Below are 19,190 nucleotides of genomic sequence, written 5' to 3' on the forward strand. Positions count from 1 at the left end.
TTACGGGATGTTAGCATTCATAAGTCAAGGGATCGAGTTTAAGAGCCGCAAGGTAATGATGCAGCTCTATAAAACTCTGGTTAGACCACACTTTGAATACTGTGTCCAGTTCTGGTCGCTTCATTATAGGATGTGGAAGCATTGGAAAGGGTGCAGAGGAGATTTACCAGGATGCTGCCTGGTTTAGAGAATATGCATTATGAGGAAAGACTAAGGGAGCTAGGGCTTTACTCTTTGGAGAGAAGGAGGATGAGAGGAGACATGATAGAGGTGTACAAAATATTAAGAGGAATAGATAGAGTGGACAGCCAGTGCCTCTTTCCCACGGCACCAATGCTCAATACAAGAGGGCATGGCTTTAAAGTAATGGGTGGGAAGTGCAAGGGAGATATCAGAGGAAGGTTTTTTACCCAGAGAGTGGTTGGGGCATGGAATGCGCTGCCTGGGGCGGTGGTGGAGGCAGGTACATTGGTCAAATTCAAGAGATTGCTAGATAAGCATATGGAGGAATTTAAAATAGAGGGATATGTGGGAGGAAGGGGTTAGATAGTCTTAGGCGAGGTTTAAAGGTCAGCACAACACGCTGGGCCGAAGGGCCTGTATTGTGCTGTACTGTTCTATGATGATTCAACTGCTCATTCAGATAACTGTTCTGAGAGTCTCTGCCTCTACCACAAGCTCAGGTAGTGCATTCCAGATTCTAACCATCCTCTGGGTGATAAAGTTTTTCCTCAGCTCCCCTCTAAACCTCTTACCCCATAGTCTAAACCTCTGCCTTCTACTTTTAGATATATCTGCCATGGTTAAAAAGTTTCCTACCATTCCAATCCATGCCCCTCATAATTTTGTATACCTCTGTCAGGATCCCCTCAGCCACCTCTGCTCTAAGGAAAACAAACCCAGCCTATCCAGTCTCTCCTTATCATAAACTCCATCCCAGATAACACATCTGGTGAATCTCCTCTGTATGGTCTCCAGTGCAATCACATCCCTTCTATAGTCTTGCAACCAGAACTATACACAGTACACCAGCTGTGGCCTAACCAATGTTTTGTAAAGTTACACCATAACCTCTTTGCTCTTATGTTCTATGCCCTGGCTAATGAAGACAAATATTCCATATTCCTTCTTCATCACCTCATCTACCTGTGCTGTCACCTTCAGGGATATTTGGACATACACTGAGGTCCCGCCCCAAAATCCTTCCATTCAATATCGAAGGAGCCTAGAAAACAGTTTAGTTATAGCAGACCTTTGGCAGCAGTTCCTCAAGAGCTAACGCCATCTCATGACAACTAAGGATGACCATAAATACCCTTGTTGGTGAAGAACTCATGGCTGGGTAGTGTAGAGTGGACATGAGTCTACATCTGATAAATGGGTGTTGGACACAGGGTATAAGATACCCAAGTTGGTCCGAGTTCCTTCTTGTGGTGGTTACTCTTTCTAATGCTGCCATGAACAGATGCATCTGCAGCAGGTATATTGTAGAGGATGAGGTCTTGTGCTGGTTCATTCGTTGCTCACTGCCTGGCAACAATGATCTTCAGGAATCAGACAGAATCAGTGATGCTGCTGTTGGACCATTCGTGGTGATGGATTGTAGGAAAAAGGTCTTTGACTTTTTTCTTATCCATCTCTGCCTGGGTAGGTGGGAATGCAGAGTTGAGGTCACAATCAGATCAACCATGATCTTATTAAATGACAGAGGGACAGAGTGGCTTACTCTTCCTAATTTGTATGTTTGTATTTTGGGACATAGATGACTTTTGAACTTTGGATCCAAAAGCTTTCTACTGTTTTTGTTTTTTTTCCATCTAGTGCTTAGCTCTATTGTATACTAGTTGACAGGGACTGATTACAAAGTAACTCCATTCACCACTATGTTGTGTGACTAACATGACGGGTGGAGGTGAGGTAGATGGACCTTGGTTTGTCTTTTATTTTAGCAATCCACGCTTGTGTGAGGCAAAAACAACAACGGCATAACTGTCCCTCGTTCAGACACTTGAAATTATCTTAAACCCCACAGTTAATAAATACACTGGGAAAATATTTAAACCAAAGATTTTTTTAGACAAAAATCTGAATTCAAGAATCATTTGATATTAAAATAACAGCTTTTAAAGGTTATATACAGCAGACAATAGAGACTGACTCGCACTCCCTCCTGGGAAAAGCTGAGCATTTTATAAATTACAAAAGGCAGGTTTGGAATATTAAATGTTTAAATATATAAAGCAAAGAAACAATTAACACTCACAATTCTGCACAGCTATTCATAGCCATGGTGATAAAGTCAATATGACTTGGAAACATCCCTGTGGGTAGGGATTGAGCTAAAGTGTAACAGTTAAACTGGTATAAATAGGGCACTGGGGCATTAGTATTTGAGGCACTGGATCCAGTTTTCACTGTGGGCTTTTGCCAGAGAAAAAGTTGCACTTGCAATTATTTTACAAATTCCACACTAAACATTACATCCAATTGATGATGTTAGAGAGTAATGTAGTGCTGTCTTATAGAAGAACTGGCAAAAGATCAGAAATTTGTTCTTTTCAGTGATCAAAGCCAATAATGTTCAAGTGAGCTGCTAATGCACTGACAGGCCTGTACTAATCCTATTGTGGACCATACTGCAGCAAAATGTGAATTGATAAAAATTCACTTACGTCTGGCAGTTTTTGCAGTTCCACAAGCAATGAATCATTGAATGCAAACTAATTTACAGTTTGCTAAACTACAGAGTGTTGCTGCAGTTAGGATGACAATTACACCTGGGATCTTCCTCGTCTGTATGAGGTGGACAAACTCTAGATGAACTCGAGCTCAGGACAGGGTGGGAGAAATCTAATGGAAGTTAACTGAAATTTTACTACTTTGTACTTGTTTTGACTAAAACAAAGGAAAACTAACAGCTGCTTGGAGTGGCATGTATGCTTTGGGAATGCTTGCACAGCTCAGCCATTAATCCTGGGAAACTTGCTGCATTGCTTTGTTGCTTAAACATAAACATACACATTCGGAGACTCAAGTCAGTGCATCCACTTTTCCTCCAGAACACTGCATTGTACTCTCGTTCCAAATGTAAACAGCCAACCTTGCTGTTTTAAATTTCTCTCTCTTTCTCACATAAATGCGTGCACATAGACATAGTCTCTGCCAGAGTTTTAAGATTTTGATTTTATGCTTCCAGTTCCATTGGACGAATCATCATCGTCGTGGTTTTCAGGGGGTAATTTCTACCTTTCCAGGGTTTCCAGAATATCCCCTGTTTCCTCTCGCGTCGTTGCTGGGGCTTGTTGGCGAAATACTTGCCATTGAGGTTGGCCTGCCCACAAGTGGTGAACCACCATCCCCCTGGAATATTCAGAAAGATGCCTTTGAAGCAGTTAGAAAATAAACAGCCTAAACATGATCAGTTATCCTTTTGATCTGTGAGACTAGAGCTCCCATTTCCAGGGACAAAAGAGAGTCCATTATAGGGAGTGGAGGAACAAGAGGGAGCCCATTGGCAGACTATACCCAAAGCTCAAGTGTAATGGGCCACTATTTCAAGGCTTCTACACAAGTGGCGAGAGGGCTGCAGTCTCCCACTTCTCAGGACCCTGACTGTGATCTACCAACGGGGAGTGTTTCCAGCATCCTCCTCCCTTCACAGTTCTCCCCCCTTTCATGGGTTGGTGACTGGTAGTGGAAGATAGGTTGATGGGAAGATGGGAAGAGGGAAGGGTGGATAAGAGCTTAGTGTAGGGATGGATTTTAACCTATTGAATTCCCTTTGGTTGCACTGAATAACCCTTCTATTGAATCACATATACCTGTAGCATAATAGACCATTTGCCTAGGTACTGACCTGTCAGGTGTTTGGCACAGCTCATGTTAAACTTCAGGTCGTGGTCCTGGTCTCGGGTGGAGAAGCGCAGGCCACTTGATTCACTGATGGCGTTCTTGAGGTTTCCAGAGATGGGGCTTTTGAGGGTCATGGTGTAGTCGGTGGCCTCACTGCCAAGGCTGAAGGGATATTCTGTATACTCAGTATGATTTTCCCAATCCTCCAGCTCAATACGGAGGAGATAGCTCCCCTGGCGTGTGATGGTGTAAAGTTTCTCCAGACCCAACCAGAATTCACCTGGAATCAAGAAACCAAAATGAATCATGTCTGAACAGTCATTCATTGACCAAACTGTTTTACTTCAGTGCCTTTTAGCAACTTCTCTAATTTTCCACTTGTGTGACCTGTTCAATGTTTATCCTTTAGCCAACACCACTGAAATAATATTGTTATTCAATATTGATCATACTAACTCTTTCCTGCATTACTATAATGACCACGTTACCAACTGTGGAAAGCTTTGGGGTTTCCTGAGGTTATGAATGCCACTATAAAAGTATTTTTTTGTGTATATTAAGAACTAACTTTTTGTGACATTTTACATGCAGAATACAATTTGTTTGTTTTGCTTCCCCCACACACCCCCCTTATCTTATTCTTTTGTGGAGCACGGGTTTTATAAGTGCACTACTGTACCTCACCAGGAGGGAGCAGCACAACCCAAGCCTCTCCACCTCATTTCCAGTAGGCATGTACTCCATGATGTTTAGAAGCAGGAGCTTGGGCTTAATTTATCCTTCCTAACCCAAAAGGACCAACAAAATAACACAACTGAGCAAGAATGGCACTAAATTCTGTTTACCAGTGAGGTTGCCAAATCCATCCTTGTATGCCTGCCAAAGTCGGTCAAAGTCAACTGATCCGTCCATCCGTCTCTGAATCACAGTCCAGCCACCTTCTGTTGAAACACAACAAACTTGTAAGGATCCACGTGGACTTCAGTGTCCCCATGAGAGATAAGCTTAGATAAGAGGAAATCTTTCCCTCAGTTTAAGCCACAATGTGGCAGACACGATGGTCCTTCCAACCCCAGAGCAACACAAGCCCTAACCCTATTTACACATATGGTTCTGGTACTTAGTGAGAGCTTTAGTCCTGACCTCATTTCATTTTGACCACATTTCATTTCATCTAGATCCCAGACTCAGCTTCCAATAATATTCAAATTCTTACCATGAGTCATTTGACAGAATACTTCAAAGGACTGTGAGCCTATTGGCTGGATTCTGTACACACTAGTGGTTCGTTGTCCTTCGAGGAATAGTTGATGGCAGTCAAAGGGAAGTTCTGCAAAATAAAAGGAATCCACTTATTAGGTTTTGGGCATTTCTTTGCTTTTCTTTTTGTGTTTCAGTGTAAAATAACTTTTTTTTACCTTTTATTAACTCTGGGAAGACCTAAAATGTTTTTTAACCAATCACATTGAAAACATAGCAGCCAATTTTTGCTCAGTAAGCTCCCACAAACAGCAGTACAACAATGGCCAAAGAAATCTGTTTTTAATGATTTTGATTAGTGGTGTAAATATCAGGTAGGACACTGGGGATAAACATTTCACTATTTGAAATAGTGTAGCATGATCTTTATCTTCCATCATAGGGTTAAATGGAGTCTTGGATGGGCAGTACATTCAACACTGCAGCATCCCCTCAGAATGGAGTGTCAGTGTAGATTTTGTGTTCAAATCAATACAGGTTGGCCTTCAACCCACAATTTTCAACTCGGAGCAACCGTGCTACAAAGTGAACCATAGTGGACAAACTCAGATAATGCCAGTGTCCTATGTCCCTGAATACAATTTTATTTTCCCCAAGTATAATCATTAGCTCCTTGTTCAACACCAAGATAAATCTTCCACAGGAATAGGCTATTAAACCCATCCTTCCTCCCCCAGTTTGTTAACATAAAAACAAAACAAAAATAGCAGGAAGAGGCTATTCAGCCCTTAGTCTGCTCCATCTTTCAATATGATCACGGTTAATCACGTCTCAATACCACATCCCTGCCTTCTCCCCACACTCCTTCATGCCTTTTGCATCTGGAAATTTATTTATCTCCTTAAGTATATTCAGCAGTTTGGCCTCTGCGGTCCTCCACCGGATCACCATCCTCTGCTCACCGCAATCCCAAATCGCTTGTCCTGTAATCTAATATCGTGACTGCTCATTCTAGACACCCTTGCCTGGGGTAATTTCCTCTGTGTATCCAGTCTGTCTCGCCTGCTCAGAATTTTGTAAGATTTACCTAGATCCCCTCTCATTCTTCTAAACTCTAGTGACAATAGGCTTAGTTGACCTAATCTCTCCTGGTACAGTTGTCCCGTCATCCCAGCATTCAATGGGGTCATGGGTATTCTGGCTCTGAACTCCCCATGATCTTCAGTATCCACGCTGAAAGAAAATTTCAATTACCATTTCAGCCTGAGCTTTGCTTCAAAGACTGACCACTTCTATCTCTCATGATTTACTCCTTTGACTTGAAGTCAGTGTATTTTTTTAAAAACCCTCACTGATGCAGCAGGGGCAATTTTCTGTATGGAAGGCACTAGGCAGGGAACAAACCTAGAACCTTTTTTACTGCCTGCTTTATAATTTACATTGCTAAAAGGTGCAAAGGTATCATTATTCTTGATTTTTGGCTTGCAGAAGGGAAATTCATACTATACATTAAAGGAGGGATAAGAACTAAGTTTTATTATTCAGTAAATGCATTGAGTTTTACTCTTCTCTCCAAAGAGAATGGCTGAATCTTGAACAGAGAAGTTTCTTGTGCAATGGAATTGAATTTTTCTTTGTGACAAGCAGTGAGGATTATTTGCCTGAACTTTGCACCTTGGCAGCTCCGCACTGCCAACTCACCAGATTGGAGCTCCCTTCAAAGTTCAGCTCTTGTGCTGCAATAAAAAAAACGTTCTTTACTCCACGACCAAATATCAGAATGTCTGATCGTTGCCATTTAGTGGGAGGGTTGAACCTACCACTCTCTCCCCAGTTATGGGGATGTTCCCCTCACTCAGCTTTACAAATACTCTTCTCACCGAAATGCCAGTAGCTTTGAATTGAAACAAGTCTGAATCAGTGGGTATAAACATGAATGAACATGTAATTTGTCAACTTTATCCTACTTTTAGCCCTGTATTAAGTTTTAGCCCTGATGTGAGTTTACTGAAAAAAAACTAATGATGAAAAGGAATCAGCTCAATGACTTTAAAAGACTTCTTTAATTGGATTCTGCATAAAACGTATTTGGGTTTGGATTTATTAGCTGCTTCATTTGTTTATTTTTCACACTAGTCAAGGACAATGGTCGTGTTGCCAAGTTATGGAGAATACCACTTTTAATTTCTCACACAATTAGTAATATTAGAGTGAAGAATGGGATTATTCTCCCCCCTCCCCCCAGGACTTTCCTGCTTCCTATATTTTAAGTTTGAGGTAAGTGTTGAGGTTTATGCTAGTTGATTTAGGGCAATTTTCAGTAATGGGGCTGCAGGTCACATCATGCTGTTTCACTACATGTTTTTTTCATATAAAGCTCTAAACAGCAACAAAGGCAGCTCAGTGTTGTTCAAGGTGAAAGGATTAGAAGGGCTCCATTGGGATTCTTAAGAGGCTAAAGTAACCACGAACTTTTACCTAGTTGTCCTGGGACTCTTATGTGCCCTCCTTGTAAAAGCAGTCAGGCATTCCAGATGGCTTAATCTGAAAGAACTGGGTCACTTCAGGCAATTAACGTCCACGGTACTGTTTGTATTGGTTTCCTCTCATTTTAAACCTACTTAATGACACATTCTATTGCTAGTACCCCTGTTCAGTCAACAACTCCCTGCTTACACCACTCTGTATCACAGAGACCATCTGTTCAACACTTCCATAATTGAAATGATTTTGACACTTGGTGATTTTTTGGAAACTGAAATAAGTGTACTGGTGCAATTCATATCAAAGCTTTTACCAGCTAACAGCAACATGTAGTGCAAGATGTATGAAGCAGACATAGTAGAAGTATGCTGAAGGCTGAGAGGAAGAGGTAGTTGTACCTGCTTATTCCTAGCTTCAGAATCCTTCTAAAGCTAGTGCAAAGTTTACAAACCCCATATTCTCTCCATTGCAAAAACCTTGTTTAGCTTCTGACATAACCCACCTCTTGTGCTTACTAAAGTCCACCTTACACTGAACTCCTCGTTTCCAAGACTCTCCAATTCTCACACATGAAACAACAGCTCAGCCAAACCTCTGTATCCCATATCCTTTACTTCCCTTCCACCATCCCAAGTTTTCACCGATCTCTGTTGGCTTTTAGTAGTACATAGGAATTAAATTCTCACTCTTGTAAAATCATTCCACAGCTAAATTTGTCTCCATCTCTAGTACCTCAGAACACACTGGCTCTGGGATCTGTGTATCCGACAACTCCCCCATTGGCCACCTGGATCCCATGCTCTGAAATTTTCTAAGTAAACTCCTGTCTCTTCCATTCATCGTAGACTCCTCTTAAAAACTGACTGAATGATGACAATCTGTTCTAATTTCTCTTCCTTTGGCTTGACGTCCATTTTACTAATACCTCTGAAGAACTGTGGGATATTTGTCCACGTTAAAGGCACTATTTAAAAGTAGATTACTATTGAGGTAGTGAATGACATGGTGGCACAGTAGTTAGTGTTGCTGCCTCATAGTTCCAGGAATACAGGTTCAATCCTCACCCCGGGTTCTGTCTGTTTAGAGTTTACACGTTAGGGTTTTCTCTGGGTGCTCTGGTTTCTTCCCATACCAAAAGATGCACTAATAGGTTAAATTACCCCTTAATGTAGTTTAAAGAATCAAAGGGGAATTGATGGGCATTTATGAGAGACAATGTTACAGAGATACAGTGAAATGGGGTGGGCAGAGTGGGGGAAAGGAGGGTGAAATGGAGCTGCTCCCCTAGGAGCTAGCATAAACCTAATGGGCCAAATACCCTCCTCCATAATAAGATACAAGAGTCACTGTACAGGATGGCTACATAAACATAGGATGCAGAATGTAGTTTTGCTGCCTGCACTTAAAATAGTGCTGACTGACATACAATTGGTAACCATGGTGAATGTGTAGCCCAGGTTAACTTATAGAACCTTTTAGCACCCCTGGATGCTGCACAGAGCATTGTAAATCTTTGAGACTGAGCCGCAGAAGGAAATATTAGAGACAATGATAGATCTTGGACTGTGGCTGTTGAAAAGATATCCACTAGTGATGGAGTATTTAACTTGGGTTTGTTAGAGAGCAGAGAACTGAGGGTTGCTGGACTGAAGGAAATTAAAGGTAGAATGGAGATGCTTTTGATGATGTAACTGCATGGATTTAAAGGAAATAATCTGGCAAGGGCTTCAGTAACTAGATTCCAGCTTTTGCCTGAAATTATGCTAAAATGGTAGGAAGCAGGGAAGGTAAATGTTTAAGTGTTATTAAGTGATGAATGCAGCTTCAAGTACTGAAGAGCATCTTCCTAAAAAAGTTTTATTGTGGTTGTAATGTATAATATGTTCAGATATTGTTGGTTGTGCATTTTTGAAACAAACAGGTAATCTAAAATTTAAGCTCCAGAAAGGATTTTATTAGGAAAACCAACAGACTGGAGAATTGGCCTATGTGCAGATCAGTAGTTGCCAATTTTCCTTAAGGTTTCAAAATATGCAGAGCAGCCAGGATCCGACAGGATGGAGGATCAGGGTTAAGGAACTGAATGGTTTGCTCTGGTTCCCAAAAGATATTTGTAATTAAAAATTTTTGGACTATTTTTGCATTGGTTATTGGGATTTGCTTCCCCACGCCCAGTCTACCTTTATTTTCCGACAGCCTAGCAACCTTCAGGTCTCTGTTCTAACATCCAAGTTAAATACTCCACCACAAGTGGACATACTTGCAGCTGCCAGTATCTGAAACCTATCACTGTTCGCTCTCACATCTCCTTCTGTGGCTCATTCTCAAAGTTTCACAGTGCTCCTGAACTGTATCCAGGGATGTTGAAAGGTTCTATAAATACAAGGTATATTGTGCACACCATCAGAATAAAATTTAGATTCTGCCTCCTGCAGAAGAACTAATGAATGGCGATATATTTGGGAAAGCAAGGTGAAGTATAGTGGCAGTAGTACAAACATTAATTAGGAGCAGGAATAGGCCACTCAGCCCCTGAAGCTAGCTTTGCCATTCATTAAGATTTAAGGCTGATCTTACTGTATCCTCAACTCTGTATTCCCATCTACCCCCAGTTATCATCCAATCCTGGGTCTAAATACTACCAAATTACAAAACTTGCCAGGTCACGAGAGGGGTGGTCATGCAAGCTGCATTTAAGAAAAATATCCCAAACCAACTCCTTTGTGAAGACTGACAGCCTGTGTCTTTACCTTAGACACACTTGGCTCTTTCCCATTGCTGGCTGGTTTAGAAGTGGGGGAAAGGTCAGCATGTTGTATAGGAAAAAAATCTGTAGAATGGTAGCGATTGCACAGAAAAATAACAACCCACAGAAAGTTCAGCTCAGAAGTGGGAAGCTATTTTGAATAAAGCTCTTCAACTTTCACTCACTTGGCTTTGTGCCATGTTACTTCTACCAGTTTTATTTTAAAAGCAACAAAATAAAAAACTGTTTAAAAAAGGTTTTCTCCCATTTTGCAGATAAAAGACTTTAATATTTCCTCCCAGCTTGCAGTCAGCTTAAAGGATTCAACTTTCACCCAGTTGGCTAGCAACCAGAACTGCCGTATTTCATTTGTCAGAAATTCCTCAACAGCCCATTGTCTGGGAAAGTCCTCCTCCTTATTTTCTCCCTATCTGTGCAGGCACTGCACCGTTCAGTGGGACTGTCCCATACATTGATCAGTCTCTGAGCACAAGGCATGCCTGGCCCTAGCACCAAGCTGAGAATCATTTGTTACATACATTGAACCGTTGAGCTCTGCTTTATGTACACATTTAAAATCATGAAATTGCCTTTTTATGTTAAAAATGGTACATGAACAGCACCATTGTTGTTTATACAAAGAAATTCTGTTCTGCACCTTCAATGTTAACCAGCTTTCCCTTTGTGGATACTCTCAATCTTGTGTTTATTGAGTATTTAATATTCTTAGTCCCATGTTGTTAACACCTTATGCAAGATTCATTCACCAAGTAGTTTTATAGTAATCGGAAAAGAAAGGCTATATGATCCATTTTCTACCAGGTTTCTACTCTGAAGCCCCCAGCTCTCAGTTAGACATCTTCTTAATGCCTCAGCTGCAATGTTGAAGCATCATACAATATGACCACCAGATCTCAGCAGAATTTGACCAAAGGAGAAAGTCACATTTGATCCAACCTCCCCCCAACATCCATAAACTCATGACAGACAGGACTCCTTTAGCGAGCAGGGGTCTTGGCCGATTTGCCAATAATTTGTTTTAATAAACAGTCACAGAATGTTTAGTGTTGTTTATAGGCAGAATCTCCTAGGAATTTGCCTGCTTTGCTCCCTGCACATTACTCATCAAGTGCCCTTTCCCCTAGTTGGCTGACAGCCAGGAAGACATTCCTTTTTTGCGGCTGTGCTGTACAGAACGTTCAGAGTCCAGCTGGATCTCCATTCCAACTTAACCTTAGTGTACAAACACTTGTCAACTTGAAATCACAGGTTAAGTGATTCAGAGCCCCAGTATACAGTTGTTGAAGACTAGAATGTCATGGCTCTGTGCATATTAGCATTTGCATTGCATGTCTGTTTAATCTGTGTGTGGGCCCAATGCACGTGCCAGTGTCTGTATATGTTGGAGTGATGTTTGTCAAAAATCTTGTAATCACTGTACTCCATTAAGAGATTTCCTTAAAATCAGTTGTTCCCCGTGGAACAAGCCAGTGAATCAACAATTGTGGGGTTTAATTTTAATTAAACCTTGTTTACTAAAAGACTGATTATCAGACAGTCCATCTGGGAGTTAGGTACTTTACATATACTTAAAGCATTCACTACCTCCTATGGAAGAGTGGCGGGGGGGGGGGGGATTTCTTGGGCTCTCAACCAAGTTCCTTGGTGGTACAGTGGCATAGCTGGCAGAGGCACTGCCTTACAGCTCCAGCGACCTGGGTTCAGTCCTCTCCTCTGTTGCTGTATGTGTGGAGTTTGTGTGTTCTCTATAACTGGGTGAGCTTCCTCCAGTTTCCCCACACACCCTAAAGATGTGCAGGCTGGTAGGTTAATTGGCCACTAAATTATCCCTTGTGCCGGCGAGTGGTAAAATTCAGTGGTAGTTGAGGGAATGAGACAAGAATAAAATGCAAATAGTGTAAATGGGCACTTGATGGTCATCATAGATCAGTGGACAGAAAGGCTCGTTTCTGTGCGGTACAACATACTGATGAGGTGTAACTACAGGCAAAGGGCATAGTCGGGCAGAGGGGCCACCTCTTCAGAATTTGCCATTCTTCTACCCGAAACGTTGGCTTGGTTTGATCAGTGAATCTTGCAGTAATATCTCTGTGGTCTGGGTGTACTTACTGTCAGCCAGTGTAGGTTCCACACTGGTGCGAGTGTGAGGATATATCTCCATTCTTCGCTTGAGAATCAATTTCCAACTTGGACTATCCTTGAGCTGCAGTCTGCTTTCCTGAAGCTAAAGGTGGAAAATAAAAATAGGGTCAGATTCTACATTAGAAATTAAGATTCCAGCTGTCCATATTAGAGTTCTGCATTATATGCAGATCACAGGACAGTTACACTGATTAAAACTGGCAGAGTAACCAGTTGTTAGAATATTGTTTGGGTATGCCTGTCCTCCTGATCAATGTTTGTTTAGTGTACTGGTGCAATAAATTTCAGCTTTCTCTCTTCCAACTGCATTGAATTCCACACCGGTATTTTGCCAAATCACTGTCCTTTGGCAACTTATACAGTGAATCCTGGCAGACCAAGGCAGCACTAGAACAAATTCCAATCCTCTCCTCAGCTAATGTCTCCAACTTGTAGCAATAGCAAGTTAAAGGGAATGGATTGGGAACCTGGCTGATTACACTACCATTCCAGATGCAGTAGATCAGTTAACTCAGACCGGATCCTTTCACCTATGTCCATTATCAATCATGATAGTGTGTCCTCCATTGTCCATGTAGCTTTTTGTTCCAGTGTGGACACTACATAACCAGGTATATTCAATTGTCAGATACCCCTCTACATTTAATACTGATCACATATACAGCTTTCCCCATGTGCTATCAAGACTTGTTTTGTGGTCACATACCTTGCTTTGCAGAACTTTGATCTGGACATTTTGCTTGTCAAGCTGCCACTGTTGGTCTTTAATTCTTGTCAGCAGTTCATCAATGTTTTTACTTTGGTTTTCCATGATGGACTGCAAAAATCAAGAGATTGGACAAAAATTTAGAACTTTTGAAAATATGCAGTTTAACTATTACCGCCACACTTTCATACAATTGTACAAGCAGGACCATTAGTCCTGAACCATTTTGCCAACCCCGTTTAAAAACCCATCCTTCTGAGCTCAAGACGAGGTATATTCTCTCCTGATTGTGTCGGCTAGGTTGATTTGGAACCATTATCATTGGAGAGGTTGCACATTCAAACCCAGCACGAGTATTTCAGCACAATCTCCGTCATCGCTTAAAGCACAGTTCTGAGGAACTCCCGCACATATCAAACCGCCTGCTCGGGCAGTCATTTGGATATCTGGATCTTTAAACTGACCACCAAATGCAGATTATCTGCTTATCTATTAGTCTGCCCTTTGTTGGATCTTGCTGTGCATAGTGCATTAGTGGAGCTGAAAGTTGTTATATAAATCAGTTTCTTTTTCTTGTGCAGTGCTTCTATTGTTGAGCTACTCATTTATGTCTATTGAATAGAATGGCCACTGAGTGTTTAGTTTGCACCAAGTGCTGGCCGGTGGGATCCGCGGCCAGGCACAGGAAGGCACATTCGCCTCCCTGTAGCCGGACCACACCTGCGGCGCACAGTCCGCACTCGTGCTGTACACGCACCGCACGTTTCCCTTCCACACTGCGGGCTTGAATGTCATCATCACTGTCAGTTCTGTCCCCAGTGGCACGTCAACTTCTCCCTGACACACCACACGCTTTCACAATTGCTGGCTTCCCGACAATTAAGTTCCCAAAGGTTCGATTTACAGTTAAGGGTATTCCTGGAGCCCGTCAACCCGCTGTAACTGAACCGGACAGGAAAATGACGGAAGGGTCCCGTCTCTCGCTGCCGGTTGCACATTCTAACCAGGGGAGCTTAGTGGGCCCGTGAGAAAGCGGATGAACACTGAACGTCGCGGCTGGAATTGGGGTTTAACCTGCTGGCTCTTACTCAAGGCGAGTCACTGATTGTGACTCAGAGCCCACGAACTGCCATGAACTTCACCTTTACCCAAGACTCCCATCAGCCGAATGTAAACAATGTAATCTTTTTATTTACACTACTCATTTTCGAATGATCAAATAGTCTCAATACTCTAAGACCGTTGAGTGCATGGTTCACAATAGTTTTTATAATGAACATAAAATGCATCTATTTAAAAAAATGATGCTGCAATTTACGTAAAGGTGGGACATTCGATGTATCTAGTGGATCACGTCGCCCTGTTATAGACTGAAAGCCCAGTACAAAGTTGGAGTGGGGAACTTACTCGGATGTTGTTATAGTTCTTCAGGTCAGTTTCCGACCTCTTCCCGTTCACAATCCTGCCCACCTTCTCCTCCAAGCTCTGCAGCGCCTTATCCATCCTCAGTCTGTCCCGGGCCATCTCCTCCACCTTCTCCCGCAGGCCGACCGACACCTGCAGCATGTGGGTGTCCCGCTGGCCCTGCCCCTGCCCCTGCCCGCTGACCCGTCCGACCAGCTCCCCCAGCGTGCGGTTGTGAGCGTTCAGCTGCTCCAGGACGCTCTTCATCTGCTCCTTGGTCCGGTCCACGTGCTGCTTGAGGCCGTGGCCGAGCTGCAGGAGGCCGTGAGCGATGAGGTTCACCTCGTCCCAGGAGGCGAACTGCATCCTTCTGTCCTTGGCTGAGGGGCTCTTCTTGTCGGTGAGGTGGCTGGCGATGCCCCGGGTGAAACTCGCCGCACACAGGGCGATGCACAGCGCTCCGCCTAAAGCCAATTTCATCGTTCTCTCTCTCTCTCTCTCTCTGCTTCAGCGGTGAACCTGGTTTACAAAATCAAATTGTCTTTGTTGTTTTTTTTCCTCTCTCTCTCTCTCTCGCTGCTATTCCTAATCTACTCTGTACTGTTCCTGTCTTCTGTGTCACCCGCTGACTCACTGCCCCTTTTAATACCAGGCTGCGGTGAGTGAGACACGCCCCACTAGCAGAACAAACAGCAGGAGGTTGGCAACCCAGCTAGGGGGGCGTCTCCAAGCCCTCACTGCTGGATTTCCCCGCCGACAGAATGGAAAACATGCTGAGAAATAGTCATGGCTGTTTTTCTAAGGAATCCCTTTTTAAAAATTCAGCATAATCTAGTTTTCAATAATCAGGGTAATTCTGCTTAGTGTTTTTGAATTTTGTCTTAAAATTATAGAGGCTCACCCCCTGCTTTGAATCAGAATAAAGTTAATTATTACTAACTCAATTGCCGTGAAATTTGTTGTTTTGCAGTGCAAAGACATAAAATTTCTATAAATTAAAAAAATAACTAAATAGTGCACAAAAGAGGAATAAAAGGGTGGTGTTCGTGGGTTCATAGACCGTTCAGAAATGTGATGGCGGAGGGGTAGAAGCTGTTCCTGAAATATTGAGTGTGGGTCTTCAGGCTCCTTCCTGGTGGTAGTAACAAGAAGAGGGCATGTCCTGGATGGTGACGGTCCTTAGTGACGGATGCCGCCTTCTTGAGGCACTTTTTGGGTTTTCTTTCGGGTTTTGAGACCAGGGCAGTTTTATGTTGGAGGTTTTTGAAAATAACTCTCAAAAGGATCTTGGAGTTTTAGAGGATGGTTGAAGGTTAGCGAATCTGGATGTGGTTGTTTTCAGGGAGGAAGGCGATGGTAAACAAACCCTGGTTTCTTTGAAGAAAGGTCAGGTTTGGCTTCAGTTGATCAAGTTGCAACAAATGACGAGGCAAGTGTAGCCTGTAGTGGCAGGGGTTTGGAACTCAACACTGAATATTCCACAGAGTGTAAGCTGAGCACCACTGTACTGTCCCTAACAGAGAGATCTCAATTTCAACCTATTGCAAGGAGGCATTGGGGAGAATAGGAACAGAAAGAGGTGCAGACACAAGAGACTGCAGATGGTGGAATCTGGAGCAACAAACAATCTTCTGGAGGAACATAACAGGTCGAGCAGCATCTGTGGGGAGAAAAGGATGCAGGGTTTCAACCCAAAACATTGGCAATTCCTTTCTCCCCACAGATGCTGCTCGACCCACGGAGTTCCTACAGCAGACTGTTTGTTGCTTGAGAAAGGGGTGCAGTTAGGATGGGTCTTCTGAGAGAGAAATAGTGAGGTAAGCCTGTGTCATTACAGAAGGGGCTGATTATGAGGGTATATGGCAGTTCACTGGTTTTATTTTCCAACTTGTATCTTTTACACTTGTGATGAATCATGTTGTACCATAATAAGATGTTTTGGGTGACCACTTTGCAGTAAATGTTGAGGGGAGTGTGCCTTCCCAGTTATGGTTCCCCAAAATGATTGTTAGATTTTACAAAGGCACTTCATAAATTGGGTGAGGTTGTGCTGCACTTTTCCATACAGCAGATTTGGAGCTTTTAATGAGTTAGGAGAGGACTGAAGATTAAATCTGCATTTGGTAAGGATCAGTATTCTATCAAAAATTTTTGAATTTTTGAATGATTTAAAAATTCCTTCTGGATCGGGACAAAAATATGCCCCTTTTAACAATCTGGAGGTTAGCAATGAGTCAATATCACCTGTGCATCAATAGGTACCTTGCTCACTGCATTTTCTGTACTGTGATGATGACTGTATTGCATTGCAGATATAGGTTCTTTATACTGTGGTGGATATAATTCCTACAGGGTAGAACATAATAGAAGATTGAACTTGGAAGGGGAGTTATCCTGGACTGCATTGAGCAAGTAGCTGATTGTTTCAAGTCTCCCCCCCCAGTAATCTGGATGAACCATCTAATTGGCACATCAGTGTCCTACTGAGGAAATGGTTTAGGCAAGATCGTGCCTGCCTCCCAAGATGGATGTAAATTATTCCATGGATCCAATTGAAAACAATAAAGGTGCAAAACCTGTTGTCCTGGCTAATTTCAATGAATTTTGTTAAAGCAGATTTCTGGTCAATTATCTCACACTGTTTGTAAGACTTCCTGTGTGCAAATTGACTGCTGTTTTGTCCCTACATAACAACAGCCAGTACGTTTCAGATGCACTTTACTGGATGTGCACTTCAGGACACCCAAACGGCTCTACATAACTGCAAGTTTCTCTCCAGTGGGAGCATCTTGAATTATGGCATCAATGCAAGAAACTGAGTACAAAAGGATTAAGTATATTCCTTATATTTTAAAGTTTGCCATTTCCTTGGAATGGAAATTTAAAAGAAAGAAAAACCTTTATGTTAGAAAACATATAGAAGTTAAAACAATGTTTTATGTTTTCCAAATGGTTAATTTTGTGAATTATTAGTAACATGTCTGACATTAAACCATTTGTTCACTGTTAACCTTGTGAGCGAGACACTTGGTTAATCCAGGTCTGACAAATTACATATGGAAAAAATGGAAGGGATGTTGGAATTTCCAGTTGGCTTCTGGTTGCTTTCTACTCTAACTTGCTGAGATGTGTATTAAATAAATTTGCATGGTGGGGGTTGGCAAAGGATTTCAGGCTTCTGGAGCTGATAATTGGAATTAACACTCAAAAGTCCTGAGAGTAACACGATTTGGTGGTTCTATATTGTTTACCTCCAGAGGTTACATACTGATGCATTGCTCCTCTCTCTCTCTTTCACTGTCACCTTCTTGATTGCTCACTTTCGTTGGCAATGAGAGTGAAGTAAGGAAGTTTGATTTGCTTGTGTTCCTGTGTCATTTCCAAAAAAAACAGAGAGTGGATTCTTCTTATAAATTGATATTCATTGCCAGTTATATGATCTTAGCTGGGTGGGGTGGGATGAGTCAGGTGTTGGTCAAATCACCACCTTTGCTTTAGTCCCAGAGAGGGGAAAAAATCAGCCTGAGCTATAGTTATTTATTGATATTTGAGTGTGTACGTGTGTGTGTGTGTGTGTGTGTGTGTGTGTGTGTGTGTGTGTGAGAGAGAGAGAGAGAGAGAGATGAAAGATCAAACAACTGTCTGGTCCCTTTCCCTTGTCAACTCTTCACCATCTGAGCAGCTGCATAAAAGATAGGCTTGTGGTACGGTACTGACTTTAGCATCCCACCCGGACCTCATAGCAGCGCAGGTCAAAAAACAAGCAAAAATATTTCCTACATTGAGTACTTGAAGCAAACAGCTTAGATTTATTTAAGGAGAGGTATGTGGATGAAAAAGGAACATGACGAAAGAGTAGATGAAGCCTGGCAGAAGGAGGTTAGCATGGAGCACAGTCGGATTAACTAAAAGAACTGTTTCTGTGCAGTAAATTTCATTTGATGTTGTATTAAATAATACTTAACTCAGTTGCTTAAGGGGTAAAGGTGTGGTATTAATTCTATGTTTTTACAGTCCAGTATTTCTCCCTTCCTAATGATTCATGAGCCCTCCAGATCACTGTTAACTGATGTTGTGTTCTTTGATTTGTGGCTGCTAAACTTTTTCAGGATCTGTCAGCTTGGTGCCTCTTTCTTCCTCTTTGCTGAATGCTGTTGAAACATCCAGCTCATTTGATTTCCACCAACTCCTTAAATGGCAGTGTACAATCATGCTTCATGATCTTCAACTTCACGTCACAAAATGTTTCATCATTAAATGGTTCTAAGCACAGTGCCCTTTAGCCTAGTTCTGTCCACCCATCATTGGCAGTGAAGTTATTGGCATGTTCTCCTAGTCCCAGAGACTGCAACTTAAATGTGTGATCTGAGGCGTGTAATAGCTCAAAAATTAGACTAAATACTGGATCAACATACGTTTAATTGCAAGATGCTGAGTTGGAACTGGGAGCTTGCACTGGGCCTGGGGCTTCTTATCAGGTCTGAAGGGTGTAGCTGTTTATTCTGGCCCTTTTGTTCTTAAATCTGGAGTGAACACATTCTGTTGCGATGCTGTAAGCCAGCAGGGGATCAGAGGTTATAAACTGCAAATCATGATGCCATCTCCTGGACCCTTACTTCCCTATAACTCATTCCA

At 42.3% G+C, this 19,190-nt stretch overlaps 2 protein-coding genes across 4 annotated transcripts in view; one reads left to right on the plus strand and one right to left on the minus strand.

Annotated features, from left to right (window-relative positions):
- Window positions 1–19,190, plus strand: part of LOC127582385 (dedicator of cytokinesis protein 7-like) — a 151,379-nt gene that overhangs the window by 43,125 nt on the left and 89,064 nt on the right. The window lies entirely within an intron of this gene.
- On the minus strand, window positions 1,921–15,172 carry angptl4 (angiopoietin-like 4). The gene is made up of 7 exons (XM_052037573.1): window positions 14,559–15,172; window positions 13,152–13,262; window positions 12,413–12,527; window positions 5,069–5,182; window positions 4,698–4,793; window positions 3,857–4,132; window positions 1,921–3,360 (listed from the first exon to the last, which is right to left on the minus strand). Exons 1-7 carry the CDS (start codon window positions 15,033–15,035, stop codon window positions 3,185–3,187), a joined length of 1,365 nt encoding a protein of 454 aa, XP_051893533.1. The 5' UTR covers window positions 15,036–15,172; the 3' UTR covers window positions 1,921–3,184.

This window comes from Pristis pectinata, chromosome 24 (genome assembly GCF_009764475.1).
Source record: "Pristis pectinata isolate sPriPec2 chromosome 24, sPriPec2.1.pri, whole genome shotgun sequence".
NCBI lineage: Eukaryota > Metazoa > Chordata > Chondrichthyes > Rhinopristiformes > Pristidae > Pristis > Pristis pectinata.

Excerpts from the sequence above, each read along its gene's own strand:
- angptl4 (XM_052037573.1), bottom strand. The coding sequence starts at position 15,035 with ATGAAATTGGCTTTAGGCGGAGCGCTGTGCATCGCCCTGTGTGCGGCG. Across the intron at positions 4,133-4,697 it reads TGGATTTGGCAACCTCACTG|GTGAATTCTGGTTGGGTCTG; the intron begins GTAAACAGAATT and ends TCTTGATTCCAG. Across the intron at positions 3,361-3,856 it reads CTGTGCCAAACACCTGACAG|GGGGATGGTGGTTCACCACT; the intron begins GTCAGTACCTAG and ends TGAATATTCCAG.